General features: G+C 39.8%; 2 protein-coding genes across 2 annotated transcripts; both read right to left on the bottom strand.

Moving 5' to 3' along the window:
* Positions 1-344: 344 nt before the first annotated feature.
* LOC111660964 (interleukin-1 beta-like) lies at positions 345-2492 on the bottom strand. The gene is made up of 5 exons (XM_023414416.2): positions 2433-2492; positions 1761-2002; positions 1342-1506; positions 986-1119; positions 345-742 (listed from the first exon to the last, which is right to left on the bottom strand). Exons 2-5 carry the CDS (start codon positions 1978-1980, stop codon positions 521-523), a joined length of 741 nt encoding a protein of 246 aa, XP_023270184.1. The 5' UTR covers positions 1981-2002; positions 2433-2492; the 3' UTR covers positions 345-520.
* Positions 2493-7674: 5182 nt separating this feature from the next.
* Positions 7675-10172, bottom strand: LOC111660942 (interleukin-1 beta-like). The gene is made up of 5 exons (XM_023414386.2): positions 10120-10172; positions 9478-9719; positions 8750-8914; positions 8482-8621; positions 7675-8332 (listed from the first exon to the last, which is right to left on the bottom strand). The coding sequence occupies exons 2-5, from the start codon at positions 9695-9697 to the stop codon at positions 8063-8065; spliced, it is 795 nt and encodes a 264-aa protein (XP_023270154.1). The 5' UTR covers positions 9698-9719; positions 10120-10172; the 3' UTR covers positions 7675-8062.
* Positions 10173-15219: the final 5047 nt, after the last annotated feature.

The raw sequence follows: 15219 nt of genomic DNA, 5'->3' as shown, positions 1-15219 counted from the left end.
CCTGTTTGAGTTGTGCCATCTAACAAATCCTGAGTGAGCATATACAACACAAATCCAAATCATTCATAAGACTTTATTAAAGATTCGTTAAACATCATTTAAATAATTGCAAGAAAGCAGATTTCCAAATAAATACATATGTTAAAATGGTGCAAACATAGATAAACAAATGGATAAATACATAGATAAAGCGTCAACAGTATGTCATGTAAATACACAGGGTGCTTTCCAGTCAGCACAACAATGCCACCATTTGGTGGAACTTGACTATGTCAATACATTTCACTTTCTGTACTTAGTACATACAGTAAATAGACATTGCAAAACTTGCATCTTTCTGGCAGACAATGGTAGTGCGTTTGTTTAAAGTAATTATATCTTTGTTGTTGATTATTTGAATCAAAATAGCTGAAGTACAGTATATTTTACACTGTTCAATACCCAGATGTTCTAGTTAAAAGGCGACAAAGATGACCCAAAATACAGTTCCACACTCCACTTTGGGTGTCTTGGACAAGTTTTAACTCTGACGCTGGATGTTGAAGGTTCTGTAGCGTTTGGCGCTCTCCGTGCACATCTCTACCGGCTTGTTGTCATGCTCTGCTGTGCTGATGTACCAGTCAGGGAAGGAGGCAGACATGAGGGTGCTGATGTTCAGCCCAGAGTCCCGTTTGTAGAACAGAAATCGCACCATCTCGCTTTCGGGGCTGATCCTCAGCAGACTGCTTTTGTCCTCCACTGCCTGAGGTGTGAAAAGATACACATCAGAAGGTCTGACCATCACACCGGAAAATAATACAAGCTCTTATCAATAAATGTATACTGTCCATTTCAGATGATAACAATTCAGATGACCAAGAAGATCTGGTCAGTTTTCCTTAGTCACTGTTTTGGTTTTGAGAAATGTGGCACTTGTGACTGAGTTTACCCTTTAACAGTATAACAGAGTGTGTATTCTTTATGTGAGATTAATGTAAGAGCTTACCTCCAGGTGCAGGGTTGGCACATCACCTTTCTTGTGGCATGACAGGTAGAGATTCGTGTCTTTAATGCCAAGAGCCACAGGTCTGGCCTCGGTGCTGGGTGAAGGGTGCACATAGGTCGACATGTTCAGATGCACTGAGGAGAGAACACAGGATACAGGTTCATTAAAATGAAAACTGAAAGACTGTGTCTGTGCATTTCACCAAAGTTACACAAGGATCTGAAATAACATATCACCTTTCAACAGTTTCAGTTAAAATATCAAGCCTAGTTGCCAACCTATCATCCCTAAATTGTAATATCTACCGTGACCCAGAGATTTTCTAACAATCAGCTCTAACTGTTGCATATAATTACCTTTGCGGTTGTCACTGCCTCCTTGCAGCATCACTGCATGGAGCTCCATGCTGTTTTCGACCAGAACTAAGCTCCTCTTCTGGCTGTCGGTCACACTGCACTGATATTCCCCTGTCCTGCTGAACTGAACTGGTGGAGCTGAGCCGAGCTCAATCACAATATGCTCTGAGGGAAAGAGAGGAAAGCTCGATTGGTTATGCTGTTATGATTTTTATTTACAGTCATAGACCATTTGGTGAACTGGAGGAGTGAAACTGAAGCCGTTCTGTAAGTAAGTACAATGTACTAATAAATGAAGCATTAAGTTGTTTCACCTTAAAATGGGACTCAATTCAAATATGATATGCTAACAGAGAAACCAGTCCAGTAAGCCCTTTTTATGCAACAGTGTGGAAATAAAGTTTCATCTGTGTAATTACCTTCCACTATGTTCTCCATCATGATGTTGAGCAGGTTTTCATCTCTGAACTCGGTGCTCAGCACTGACTCTGATGTGCCGGCCTTCAGCCTCTCCATGGCGATGATGAGGTTGGCTACACGCCTCATTGTCATTGGATGATGGGAGATCTCCAGGTCCAGTCCCTTGGGCATCTTGGAGCTCCACATCTCGCTCAAGTTGCATTTCATCTCGGATTCCATCTTTTTCTGAATTGAGGAAGGTCTGCAGGAAGAGAGAGAGCAATTTGAATCATAAAACAGTCAGTGAAATACAGCTCAAATTTACTTCTACCTTTATAGCAGCTTATTAGTATTTTATCTATGATGCTTTGCTAATTATTGACCTGTTGTGAAGGCTACAGTACATCTCTGTATGTTGTGGGGATTTGTGATTCACTACTGCATCAACGTTTAAAGTAACATTGACTAAAAATAAGATAACATTTTTTCAGAGTGAAGATTTCCATCTGACAGTAACAGAATAAATGTTCTCACAGTTTATAATGACAAAACTGTCAGCAGCATGTTGAAGAAACTGTCCTCTAATGAGATTTAATTCCCAATCAAAGTAAAACAAGGATCCTGTTTATAATCTGCTCCACAGTAAGAATGTCAGAGACAAAAAAATTAAGAAGCAAGAAAAGTCAATTTACCTGTTGAAGTCAGTAGAGAAGAAGTTGTTTTACTGTTCTTGGTTAAGCTTGTCCTGTCAGTGTTGTTCTGCCTGCCTGTGCCGACCTGCAGGGTTTTTATACAAACTCATGGCCCTTTAATATAGAAAGTGAAATTGTCCTTACTTCTGTAAACCAACGCAATTCTATGATTTCACGATGATGAAATACTGTACTTACAAACTGTACTGTTTCTTAAAAGGATCTAACAATACTCATAATAACAGATCAATTTTGACTAGTCACATCCAGCTAAAATCTGGTTGAAAATACATTACGCCATCTGTAAACATTTCTACTATTTCCTCATTTTCTAAAAATGCATTTTTTATTGATGTGAAAAGAAATTCCAGTAAACTTCTGAATTTCCTCACTTCCCTCAGATGCGTCAAGTTGAATTGGAGGTGGAGACGTTGCAGTACTATCATTTATGATATTATAATTTAATATAATAATAACAGTACAAACAAGAACCCAAGTACCCGGCCCGGAGGGTTACCGGGGCCCCGCCCCGGAGCCAGGCCTGGGGTTGGGGCCCGTGGGCGAGCGCCTGGTGGCCGGACCTTGGCCCATGGGGCCTGGCCGGGCCCAGCCTGAACCGGTTAAATGGGTTTGTCTCCCAGTGGGCCCACCACCTGAAGGAAGAGTCAACGGGGTCCGGTGCAATGTGGATTGGGCAGCAGACCAAGGCGGGGGCCTTGGCGGTCCAATCCTCGGTTACGGAAACTGGTTTTCGGAATGTGGTTTTCGTCCTGGGCGTGGAACTGTGGACCAGCTCTTTACCCTCGCTAGGTTGCTGGAGGGAGCATGGGAGTTTGCCAATCCAGTCCACATGTGTTTTGTGGATTTGGAGAAGGCTTACCACCATGTCCCCAGGGGCTCCCTGTGGGGGATGCTCCGGGAGTATGGGGTGGATGGCACCTTGTTAGCGGCCATTAAGTCCCTGTACCAAAGGAGTGTGAGTCTGGTTCGCGTAGCCGGCAGTAAGTCGGACCTGTTCCCGGTGAGGGTTGAACTCTGCCAGGGCTGCCCTTTGTCACCGGTTCTGTTCATAACTTTTATGGACAGAATTTCTAGGCGCAGCCGGGTGGTGGACGGGTTTGGGTTCGGTGGCGGGAGGATCTCGTCTCTGCTTTTTGCGGATGATGTGGTCCTCTTAGCTTCATCGAGCACCAACCTTCAGCTCTCGCTTGGGCGGTTCGCAGCCGAGTGTGAAGCGGCTGGGATGAAGATCAGCACCTCCAAGTCTGAGGCCATGGTTCTCAGCCGGAAACTGGTGGATTGCCCGCTCCAGGTCGGGGGGGAAGGCCCTGCCTCAGGTGGAGGAGTTTAAGTATCTCGGGATCCTGTTCACGAGTGAGGGTAGGATGGAGCGGGAGATCGACAGGCGGATTGGGGCGGCGTCAGCATTGATTCGGGCGCTGAATCGGTCCGTTGTGGGGAAGAGGGAGCTAAGCCGGAAGGCGAAGCTCTCGATTTACCGGTCGATCTATGTTCCAATCCTCACTTATGGTCATGAGCTTTGGGTAATGACCGAAAGAACAAGATCGCAAATACAAGCAGCCGAAATGAGTTTCCTCCGCAGGGTGGCCGGGCTCAGCCTTAGTGATAGGGTGAGGAGCTCGGTCATCCGGGAGGGACTCGGAGTAGAGCCGCTGCTCCTCCATGTCGAGAGGAGCCAGTTGAGGTGGTTCGGGCATCTGGTGAGGATGCCTCCTGGACGCCTCCCTGAGGAGGTGTTTCGGGCATGTCCCACCGGGAGGAGGCCTCGGGGCCGACCAAGGACACGCTGGAGGGATTATATCTCTCGGCTGGCCTTGGAACGCCTCGGGATTCTCCCGGAAGTGGCTGGGGAGAGGGCTGTCTGGACCTCTTTGCTGAGGCTGCTGCCCCCCACGACCGGGATCCGGATGAGCGGGAGAAGACGATGATGACAATAATAATAAGATGCACTGATTGTGCTTTATATGGTAACAAACAAGAACACAACACTTACTGCACATACTGAACAAAGTATTCAGTGTGTTAGCATGCTAACGTTTGCTAATTAGCACTAGAACTACAACTACAAAATGTCAAAGATGACAAAATATTGTCCAAGACTTATTCACATTGTGGTCGTTGATGTAGAAAAAAGATAATTATTTTCCCTAATAAATGATTATTTTCTAATTTGTTTAATCTGTAAAATGTCAAGCACCTTACCCTATTTGGTTGTGTTGTGTCTATGTGCGGCATGTGTTGTCGAATTGATTATGTTTTCTGAATTTGCGTGTGTTTTCTGAAGTTGTAGCAATTTGAGCTCTCTGGGCCACTGTAGCTCTGGTTTGGATCGTATTTTGAAGAACAAATCCAACTCATTTGGGTTTGGGCACGAAAAAATAATTAGTGGCATAATTTCCTGATTCTGACTGACAAGCTACAATTAAACATTTTCCAAAATGAACTGAAATCTCCAGCTTACAGGAAAGTGCTTGGTTGTGGTCACTGATTATTTTCTGTCACTGGTAATTTGTTCCATCGTTTTTGATTCTTCTCACATAGATGATTCTGTTTCGTAGATTGGATATTTTCTTTTCTTTTCTCTTTGAAGGTTTTTCTTAATGTGGCTTTCTTATTGTTGTTTTTTTTTTCTTCATATTTTGGCATTATTGTTAAGAGGACAAGTACCCATTAAGTAAAATTATAAAACTGTGATTATTATTCTGTACCAAATAAATGGTCCATTTTGAGTCAAAGATAAAATGAAAAATGTGTAAAATGGTAAAAAAGTACAAAATTGTGAACAACAATAGTTGGAATTTCTGCAAAGATAACACAACTTCATATATTTTAAAATTTCAGTGACACAATTGTGTCATATAAACTTTTCCTGACTTCATCCATTTTATTACGAAGATAACTATTAATGGGATGTGAAAGTGCGACTCAAACACTTGAAGATGATTCTGATTCTTAGGGGAGAGACATTAGTCAGCCGTAGTTAAAGAATTATGAATCACTAAAAGGAAGAGCAACAACATGTCACACACCCTCAAATTGCACTGAATGTGGACAGACGCGCACACACACACACACACACACACACACACACACACACACACACACACACACATATACGTGCCTCCCTTAATGTAAGTGGACTGTCAGACTATACCAACCAAGTGTGGACCAATATTTCTAGTTGTTTTGAAAAAATGAAGATTAAATACAAAAGATCTTCTTTCATAAGTTCAAAGTGCTTTTGTAATTCTTTTTTTTTTAAATTGTGGAGAGGGGTCAGCACAACAGGATTGGTTTTGTTGCTTCAAGAAACTAACACTAACCTTGACCTTTGACCTTTGAACACCAAAATCTAACCGGTTAATCCGGGAGTCCAAGTGAACATTTGTACCAAGTTTGAAGAAGTTCCCTCAAGGCGTTACTGAGATATCGTGTCCACAAAGTCAAAACCGTGTTTTTGAGGTCACCCTGACTTTGACCTTTGACCTTTAACCACCAAGATCTAATCAGTTCATCCTTTATTCCAAATGAACATTTTGTATCAAATTTGAAGAAATTTCGACAAGGCGTTACTGAGATTTTATGTCCACAAGAATGTACGGACGGACAACCCGAAAACAATATACCTCCGGCTCTGACTGTCGCCGGCAGGCAGGCATAAAAAAGTGGAACACCATTCTGTCCAATGTTCAAATGCAAATGATATAGAAATTGCTCTTCTTAATTATACAGCTTCAGCTAATGCATTATTATTATTGGATTTTTTTTTAAGTTTATGGGGACTGCAATTATTAACAATACAGCAGTCAAGCAAATGTAGTGGAGTACTAACTTCAACATTTCTGTCTAAAATGTGGTGGGGTAAAAGTACTTTCAAAATTGTCCTAATGGTATCCATATTTACTAATTTTCATACGATGCATACTACAGAAGGGGGGTGACAAATTAAAGAAAAAACCAACAGACAACATGTCGACAACCTATCAAACAAAGGGAATTAGAAACAAAGACCTGCCTCTAATAAAGGCCTGTACATTTTGCAGTTGAGGAACAGTTAGAGGAAACACAGTGGTTGAAAACTGTTGTGGATCCCAGAAGGAGGCTGTCCGCTGTGTGGGACCAAAAAATAAGGTATTATGTCGCTTTTGACTTTCTCTCTGAGAGATCATTCAAGTAAATTTCAAGCAAATACAGCTGAAATCACAGCACAGTCTTTGTGTTCGGCGATTTTGTCAGACAAAGTCACCGTTATAAAATTAGGATGTCAGCAGAGCAGAGCAGCAGCTTGGGAATGGCTTGGGAGTTAACATGTAAGGTTAATGGGCTGCGTTTCAGTCACTATTTTATACTGTATATGTGAGCACAGAGAGGAGGAGAGAAGCAAACAGATACACCCTCTGAAACCAGCTGTCACTAGGCAGAATGCAAATACAATACGATGATGTCAGTTGTTTACAGCGGTTCCACAACAGTTTTAAACTACATCCTCAGTTTCTAACATTGCCCATTCACAGTCCAGCCATACACTAGGTTTTGACTAAGTCTTGTTTCCACATCTCTGTAGACCAGTGCCAGTGGGTTTTTTTTTTCACCAGTGAACTCTCATATGTTCATTCATCTTTGTAACGACCCTACTTTAATATCCCTCGCTATGCAACTATACACGAATTGTTCTTGCTGACTGATTTCGTCCTTTATATTCTCAGTCACCAGAGGAAGAGTCACTCTTTTGTTTTTCCTCACATTTCAAGCTAATCCACTCCCCTATTTACTGACATCTTTGTCATAAATCAAAATGCAGATGTCACTGTTCTTACTGAAACACTGGCCAGTTGAGCAGTTTTTGTGACTGATGCCGCTGCCGTCTGTGCCCCAACAACGAACCCTCACTCAGAGCCACTTGGATCTTTCCCTCTTGCCATGTTGATACAAAACCAGAATCAGCTGTGCCTGCTTTGCATTTCCCAAAGTGCACCTGTGTGAAAATATCTACATTCTTTTATGTTTCTCCACTCATTTATTCAGGTTTTCCCTTTAATCTGGCACCCATCTGTATATATTACATTCCTAAATATCACTGTGTTTAATCAAATAACCACTTGTCACTGAAGCATGGAAAACATGAGGCTAGCTAGGATTTTTCAAATGTAAGAATGCTGGTCGGTATCTGGGGCTGTGGGCAAATACATAAACCTGAGTGAGCATACAACAGAAATCCAAATTAGTTACAAGGCTTTATTAAAGATTTGTTGACCATCATTTAAATAATTGTTAGAAAGCAGATTTCCAAATAAATACATATGTTAAAATGGTGCATAAATAGATAAATAAATGAATAAATAGATAAAAGCATTAACAGTGTGTCATGTAAATAGGTGCTCACCAGTCAGCACAACAATGTCACCTTGTGGTGATATTTGACTATGTCAATACACTTAGAATTTCACTTTCTGTACTTGGTACATACAGTAAATAGGCACTCTGTAAAACTTGCAGAAGTCTTTCTCGCAGACAGTGGCAGAAAATTACATCTTTGTAGCTGATTATCTGAATCAAAAAATCTAAAATACAGTAACTTTTGCATTCTGTTCAATACCAAGATGTTCTCTTTAAGAGCGCCTCTCATGACCCCGGGGTGCCAGTCTACATTCAGTAAGGGGTGTCTTTGACCGGATGTTGAAGGTTCTGTAGCGGTTGTCGGTCTCCGTGCACATATCAACTGGCTTGTTGTCTTCCTCTGCTGTGCTGATGTACCAGTCAGGGAAGGAGGCAGACATGAAAGTGGTGACGTTCAGTCCGCTGACCTGGGTGTAGAACAGAAATCGCACCAGATCGCTGTCAGAGCTGATCCTCTGCAGACTGCTTTTGTCCTCCACTGTCTGAGAGGTGAAAAGACACATGTCAGAAGGTCAGACCATCACACTGGAAAGTAAAACTAGCTCATATCAATAAATGTGTATTGTCTCTTTGAGATGATAACGATTAAGATGACCAGGAGTTTACTCTTTAACAGAGTGTAAGAGCTTACCTCCAGGTTCAGGGTTGGCATGTCACCGTCCATGTGGCATGACAAGTAGATATTTGTGTCTTTAATGCACAGAGCCACAGGTCTGGCCTTGGCCTCGGTGCTGGGTAAAGGTGGCAAGTAGGTCGACATGGTCAGATGCACTGAGGAGAGAACAGAGGATACAGGTTCATTTTAGACTTTATATTTTCAGACTGTGTTTCAATCATCACTAAATTCAAATATCTACAATTTTCTAACCATCAGATCTAACTGATCACATGTAATTTACCTTTGTGGTTTTCACTGCCGGCTTGCAGCGTCACTGCGTTGAGCTCCATGCTGTTTAAGTCCCTAACTAAGTGTCTCTGCTGGCTGTCGGTCACACTGCACTGGTGCTGACATGTCCTCCTGAACTGACTTGGTGGATTTGAAAAGCACTCGAACATAACACGCTCTGAGGGAAAGAAAGGCACGCCTGATTAGTCACTTTGCTATGATTTTTATCTACAGTCATAATCCTTTTCATTTGAGTCATAGTACAGTAGATAAACACTATACACTCATTAATGATGCTTCAGTTGTCCCACCTTAAAAGGTGCTACAAAACTAACAGCAAACAGAGAGATGTCAGTCAAAGACACCCACACAGTTCTGGGCGGAGCTTGAAATAGGCCAAATAAGTGAAAACACCTGTGCAGGTGAATGTGTGGGAGCCCAAATCACAGGTGTCACCATTTGTTTTGATGGGTTTCCAGCTACAGGAAATGATAAGTAGCCCACTCTGTATCTGAAGATAGACATTATCACAGAAACTGTTCCTGAAAACACTCTTAGTTATCCGTCAATCACTTCCCACAGTTCCTGATTGTGAAGGACTTAATGTAGATGGCAGCATTTTTTGTTTCAATTAACTTTCCAGGAAAGTTTAATGTGAAACTAAAACTCAATTAAAATATGCTATGCTAATAGAGAAATCAGTTCTTTTTATGCAACAGTGTTGAAATTTGCGTTATTTACCTTCCACCATGTTCTCCATCATGATGTTGAGCAGGTTTTCATCTCTGAACTCGGTGCTCAGCACTGACTCTGATGTGCCGGCCTTCAGCCTCTCCATGGCGATGATGAGGTTGGCCACACGCCTCATTGTCATTGGATGATGGGAGATCTCCAGGTCCAGTCCCTTGGGCATCTTGGAGCTCCACATCTCGCTCAAGTTGCATTTCATCTCGGATTCCATCTTTTTCTGAATTGAGGAAGGTCTGCAGGAAGAGAGAGAGCAATTTGAATCATAAAGCAGTCAGTGAAATACAGCTCAAATTTACTTCTACCTTTATAGCAGCTTATTAGTATTTTATCTATGATCCTTTGCTAATTATTGACCTGTTGTAAAGGCTACAGTACATCTCTGTATGTTGTTGTGGGGATTTGTGATTCACTACTGCATCAACGTTTGAAGTAACATTGACTAAAAATAAGATAACATTTTTTAACATGTTCTCACAGTTTATAATGACAAAACTGTCAGCAGCATGTTGAAGAAACTGTCCTCTAATGAGATTTAATTCCCAATCAAAGTAAAACAAGGATCCTGTTTATAATCTGCTCCACAGTAAGAATGTCAGAGACAAAAAAATTAAGAAGAAAGAAAAGTCAATTTACCTGTTGAAGTCAGTAGAGAAGAAGTTGTTTACTGTTCTTGGTTAAGCTTGTCCTGTCAGTGTTGTTCTGCCTGCCTGTGCCGACTTGCAGGGTTTTTAAACATACTCGACAGGAAGTGGGACGGTCTCAGTGCTGTAAACCACCGTGATGATGAAATACTGTGCTTACACACTGCTGCCATGAAAAAGTGCCCTATGTGTCTATGACACACACAAGGAAATGCACTCATTAAGGCTATGTTGCACATACTGTTTGATAGAGAGATATCAGATATGCCATGCACTCTACACAGGTTTATGCATTGATTATAAATGTTTTATGATTTCTTTTTTAAATAATAATATAACACTAAACATGAGATATTCTTCACAATAATAGTAGTAGTAGATAGATAGATAGATAAAAGGACTGAAAACATGGAGAAACATACAGACAGTTTGGCTCAAATTCTGTCAGAATGCGTTTTTTTTTTGGTTTTGTTTTTGTTTTTTAGCAAGTTGTGGCTGGATTGTATTAAAAGCCTGAGTTAAAAAATCCTGCATTAGCCTCTGGAGTCTCAGGGTGACCCCTCTACTGACCCTGTGTTCAAACTGTAACGAATCTAATAATGATAATAATAGTAGTAGATATGTTTTGATTAGTCACGGCAGGCTAAAATATGGTTGAAAGTACACGATTCTTTTGATGATCTTTTCTCTTATTTCCTAATCTTTTCACATCTTTTTGTGGTTTTGTGGTTTTTTAGGTTTAAAAAAAAAAAATTCCAGCAAACATAGTACACACGTTACTTGTTTAGAGTTGCGTAACCATGGCTGAGTCTGATATTACTTCACTTCCCTGTGATGCAGGTGGAAGCTCCGTCACGGTGGTGGAGATGAATTAACGGGCTTCGACTAGTAGTGAATTCACACTGTCTGGAGGGGGAGGGGTTTGCTGTAAAACATAATGTTTGTGAGATTCCTTTCAAACACTGAATGTGTTTTATATGATAATCAAAAAGAAAACAACACTAAACACACTAAACAGTCAACGTTTTCAACTTACATCATCCAACAACAACCAAACTATATTTAGTTTATGTTTAAAAGTGTTTCTGACCTCATTCTGCCTGTGAAGAGTCAAACAGATGCCTTAGGCTACAAGGTGAAGAGGTTTTTAAGTACTGTATATTTAACTTTCACTTAAATTTAACTTAACCTTTAGTTCTATTATATTATTTCTTCTCTTTTTTTAATTTTATTGTAACTTCTTGTTTCAGTAAAACCTCAGCCGCTTGTGGTTTGTTGTGGTGTTGTCTGTACCTCCATCTTTTTTTCTTTTTTTTTTTACATCAACAACCACAATATGAATAAGTTTTGGACTTTATTTTGTCATCTTTGACATTTTGTAGTTGTAGTTCTAGTGCTTATTTGCAAATGTTAGCATGCTAACACACTGAACTGGTGGTGAACATGTTAGCATTGTCACTGTGAGCAATATTCTTGTTATTTTTTTAATAAACATATGTATGCAGAGTGTAACTCTGCATGATCATTTTCAGAATATTTGTCAAAGCAAATGTTTAAATGTGAAGATTATATTATAATTTCGTGAACGACATCAAGAAAATCATTGTATGCATTAATTCCCAGACAGTTCCACTTCAGGCTATGGAGGTCCACATTTTGCACATATTATAAAATAAGAATAAAAATATAATTTGTTTTTTCATAATGATAAGAGATAGTGGTCCCCACTTGGTTGGTGTAGCCTGATAGTCCACTATTGGTAAGGTGGGCATGTATTTGTGTTTGTTAGTATGTCTGTCCACATTAGAAATTATTGGAGGGTGTGTGAGATGTCGTTGGTCCTTCTTTATTTTCTGCTGACTAATGTTTTCTCTGCCCTCAGCATCAGGAAATTGTTTCTTTCAGTGTTGGAGCAGCACTTTCACATCCCATTAATGTTTTGTTTTTTTGTTAAAACTAAGGAAGCGAGGAAAAGTTGAGGTGACCGAATGAAGTCACTGAAATTTAAAACTGCTGAAATTCTAAGCTACAAAGACGTTGCTCTCAATTTTAATACTTTAATACTGAAAACTTGAAACCCACCTCAACAAATCTGCGTAACAACTGAACCTTTGAAAGCAAATCGTCAACGTTCGTGCTGATTAAACATAGAGCGATCATTTCACACATCTTTAATGTGGATCCACAGTCATTTAATTATGGTTGAATAATGATGTCACTCTTGTGATGGAGGAGAGAGAGAGAGAGAGAGAGTCCATCTCGCAGTTTATTCAGTATGTTATTCTGCAAAAACATATATGATTATATACATTTTTAAGTTCATTTAGATTTCTGTGAAGTCGTTAAATCTCTTTAAATTAACAACAACTACATGTATTTTGTATTTAAAAAATATATATTTTCTTGTTTTTTGTTTGCAACCATGATAAATGCCAAAATAAAAAAAAGAAAAAGTGGTGCAACATCCTATCATAAAATTTAAATGCAAATATTGAAATTGCTTTTCTTAATTATACTTAAGATAATTAATTTGTCTTCTTATTATCATTATTATTATAATTGTTACATTTTTTTATGTATTCGGACTGCAATCAATAACAGTGACAATCGGGTAAGAAACTAATACTCAAATACTTAAACTGAAAACAATAAAACAGAATATCACAGTCCAGTCCAGGAATGCGATGGCTGAAGAAGTCCAGCCCACACGTTTACTGTCATCAACAACCTCTTTTCCTTCGATGATGACTTACACATGGCCAGGGGTGTGGTCTTCCTGTGCTGAATTTCCCCAACAAAGATCTTAAACACATGATAAGCAGATTCCTTGCTGATGGCTTCTTTGCTGACATCCTGTCAAAGATATGTGAATCAGTGCTCAGAAGTCATTGTACTACATATGCAATGGGTGATTTTCTGGGTGTAGGTGACCAATTAATAGTCTACACATAGATTATGCAAGACATTGGTTAAATGCTGGGTAAGTATCTAGGTAACTAATGATTTAGATCAATCTACATGGTTAAAAACTAAAAGGTATGTTATTACGTAAAGTTATGTTGGACAGAAGTGAATTTATAACAGCATTATGTAACCGCATAATACAAATAGAAAAATAATTTTAGCTATCCTGCAACAGTATTCTAACTCGGCGAGTTGAGAAAGATGTAACGTGAAAGTCAGCCATCAGTGGGAACAAAGGAATCAATCAGGGACATAAAATGTTATTTTCCGATGCACAAATAAACCGGCTCACACCTCCGCAGCCAAGGCGACCCTCAGTCTGCTCTACCTGCAAAATCACCCGAGAGGGAGTGATGTTGTGCTGAATATCAGCACGGCTGTGATTCGGTCATAGGTACGAGGCCACATCCTGTGGTTAAGGTGTGTCTCTGAAGGGAAAAAACACAAACTTTCCTCTGACGTCACTCGTTGAGCCAGGTTCACTCCCATCACCCAAGCAAATTTGACTTTCTCGTGTCAGGTTGTGCAGTCAATAGGCCTTCAATAGTTTGGTTAATATTACTTGACGTGAATAATCAAAGTTACAAATGGAAATGAGGATACATGATTACAAACAAACACCAAGTAACAGATTAAATAGAAGGTGACATTTTAAAGTAAAAGCACTTAAATAATACTTTATTGTAGAATTTAAACAAATAATGACGGTAATAATTACAAGGTCAAAAAATCTTTTTTTTTTTTCAGTTTCTGATCTTTTGACAGAACACATCTTACTTGACATCAGGTGCTAAAATCAATGATTTTTACTTTTATGTTTAACTTACATTCAAAATTTCATGTTGATAAATACGGGCCCAGACCATGTGAATGTCTGACTTCGAGTTGCGTAACAGTAACAGTGTCGGGAACCTGTTGAGACCTCAGTGTGGAGGGCGTTGGTTGTCCACCGCCCTAACTCGTCTGCTGAGCCGTCTCAGGGAGAAGTGGTGGATATAATTTAATACAATAAGAATCATATGACGATTGATGTTCAAATGATAAAACCTCATTATAAAACCGGTCAAACTGTCAAACTGTTTCTACATTGTACTCGCCCACGTTTTGTATACTAAAGGTGGTTTCATCATATCATATAATTAGTGTACGGCACACTGTATTTCTCCTTTATCTCTTCCTGTCTCCTGGTATATTCTCGTCGATGATTCACATCCGCCCCGCAGGCAGAACCAGTTACATAGACAGAATTCCCAGTGATGTAAAAAGGAGAGGAGGCGCAGCGTTGGGGTTTCTCAATTGTCAGAAGTCAAACCACTTCCCTAAACTACTCCAGTTTCACTTCCTCCTCCACACAAGGAGCCCACATGTATGTATACTGTATGTGTCCTAGAAAACCTGCCACACTGTGTGTGGGTGTGTCATTCATGTTACACTATGTAGGATTTACAAGTAGATAATGTTATCTGATTTTACTTTCGGACTTGTTCAAAGCCAATAATATCAGAGTTAACCAATGACTACACATTTGTTTAAATAATATTTGCTACTTATAAGTAACTACTGAGTATTTACCAGAGTGTGCGTGTTTGCTCATTTGCATTTTTATGTATTTTTGTATATGTACTGGCCCATTAGGCAACAAGAGTAACTGTGTCTTATCATTGTGGAATATATAAGTCTAAAAAGTCCTCAGAAAAAAATCAAGATAATCACAAAGGTCCATAGAGAAATATATCCCAGGTTTATTAATAACTTTCTTCATCTTCAAAACTCATTAAGACAGAAATTATAAAACAGTATTTACACCTTGTGTCTCTGTTGTTTTTAAAAGTTAAAGCATGCCAGAGAGAATGAAGGACAATCAGTTTATTTTTTCCCTCCAACGCCAGTCGCTCCATTCGCTCTGTTCCCAAATTAAATTCATGACAAATAAAAAAAAAAATTGTTGTTTACCACAATTATTGACAGTGTTTCTGAGGTACAAAAAAAAAAATAACCAGACTTGATTCACAAGTACTCACACACACACATACTCACACACACCCACTCACACACACACACATACCCACACACAGGCATAATGAACCCAAACTCAGTACAATTTAAAGTAGGTGGGGGGGGGGGGGGG

The sequence above is a fragment of the Seriola lalandi genome, unplaced genomic scaffold (assembly GCF_002814215.2).
Source record: "Seriola lalandi dorsalis isolate HSWRI2012SDOR001 ecotype SW California unplaced genomic scaffold, Sedor1 jcf7180002054524, whole genome shotgun sequence".
In the NCBI taxonomy this organism is placed as follows: domain Eukaryota; kingdom Metazoa; phylum Chordata; class Actinopteri; order Carangiformes; family Carangidae; genus Seriola; species Seriola lalandi.
The sequence above is the reverse complement of the archived record's forward strand: the minus strand, read 5'-3'. Positions and strand labels throughout refer to the sequence as shown.

Coding starts and splice junctions, on each gene's coding strand:
- LOC111660964 (XM_023414416.2), bottom strand. CDS start 1,980: ATGGAATCCGAGATGAAATGCAACTTGAGCGAGATGTGGAGCTCCAAG. Junction 1,507..1,760: donor GATGGAGAACATAGTGGAAG/GTAATTACACAG, acceptor TCTTTCCCTCAG/AGCATATTGTGATTGAGCTC. Junction 1,120..1,341: donor AGGCAGTGACAACCGCAAAG/GTAATTATATGC, acceptor TTCTCTCCTCAG/TGCATCTGAACATGTCGACC.
- LOC111660942 (XM_023414386.2), bottom strand. CDS start 9,697: ATGGAATCCGAGATGAAATGCAACTTGAGCGAGATGTGGAGCTCCAAG. Junction 8,622..8,749: donor CGGCAGTGAAAACCACAAAG/GTAAATTACATG, acceptor TTCTCTCCTCAG/TGCATCTGACCATGTCGACC. Junction 8,333..8,481: donor TGCCAACCCTGAACCTGGAG/GTAAGCTCTTAC, acceptor TTCACCTCTCAG/ACAGTGGAGGACAAAAGCAG.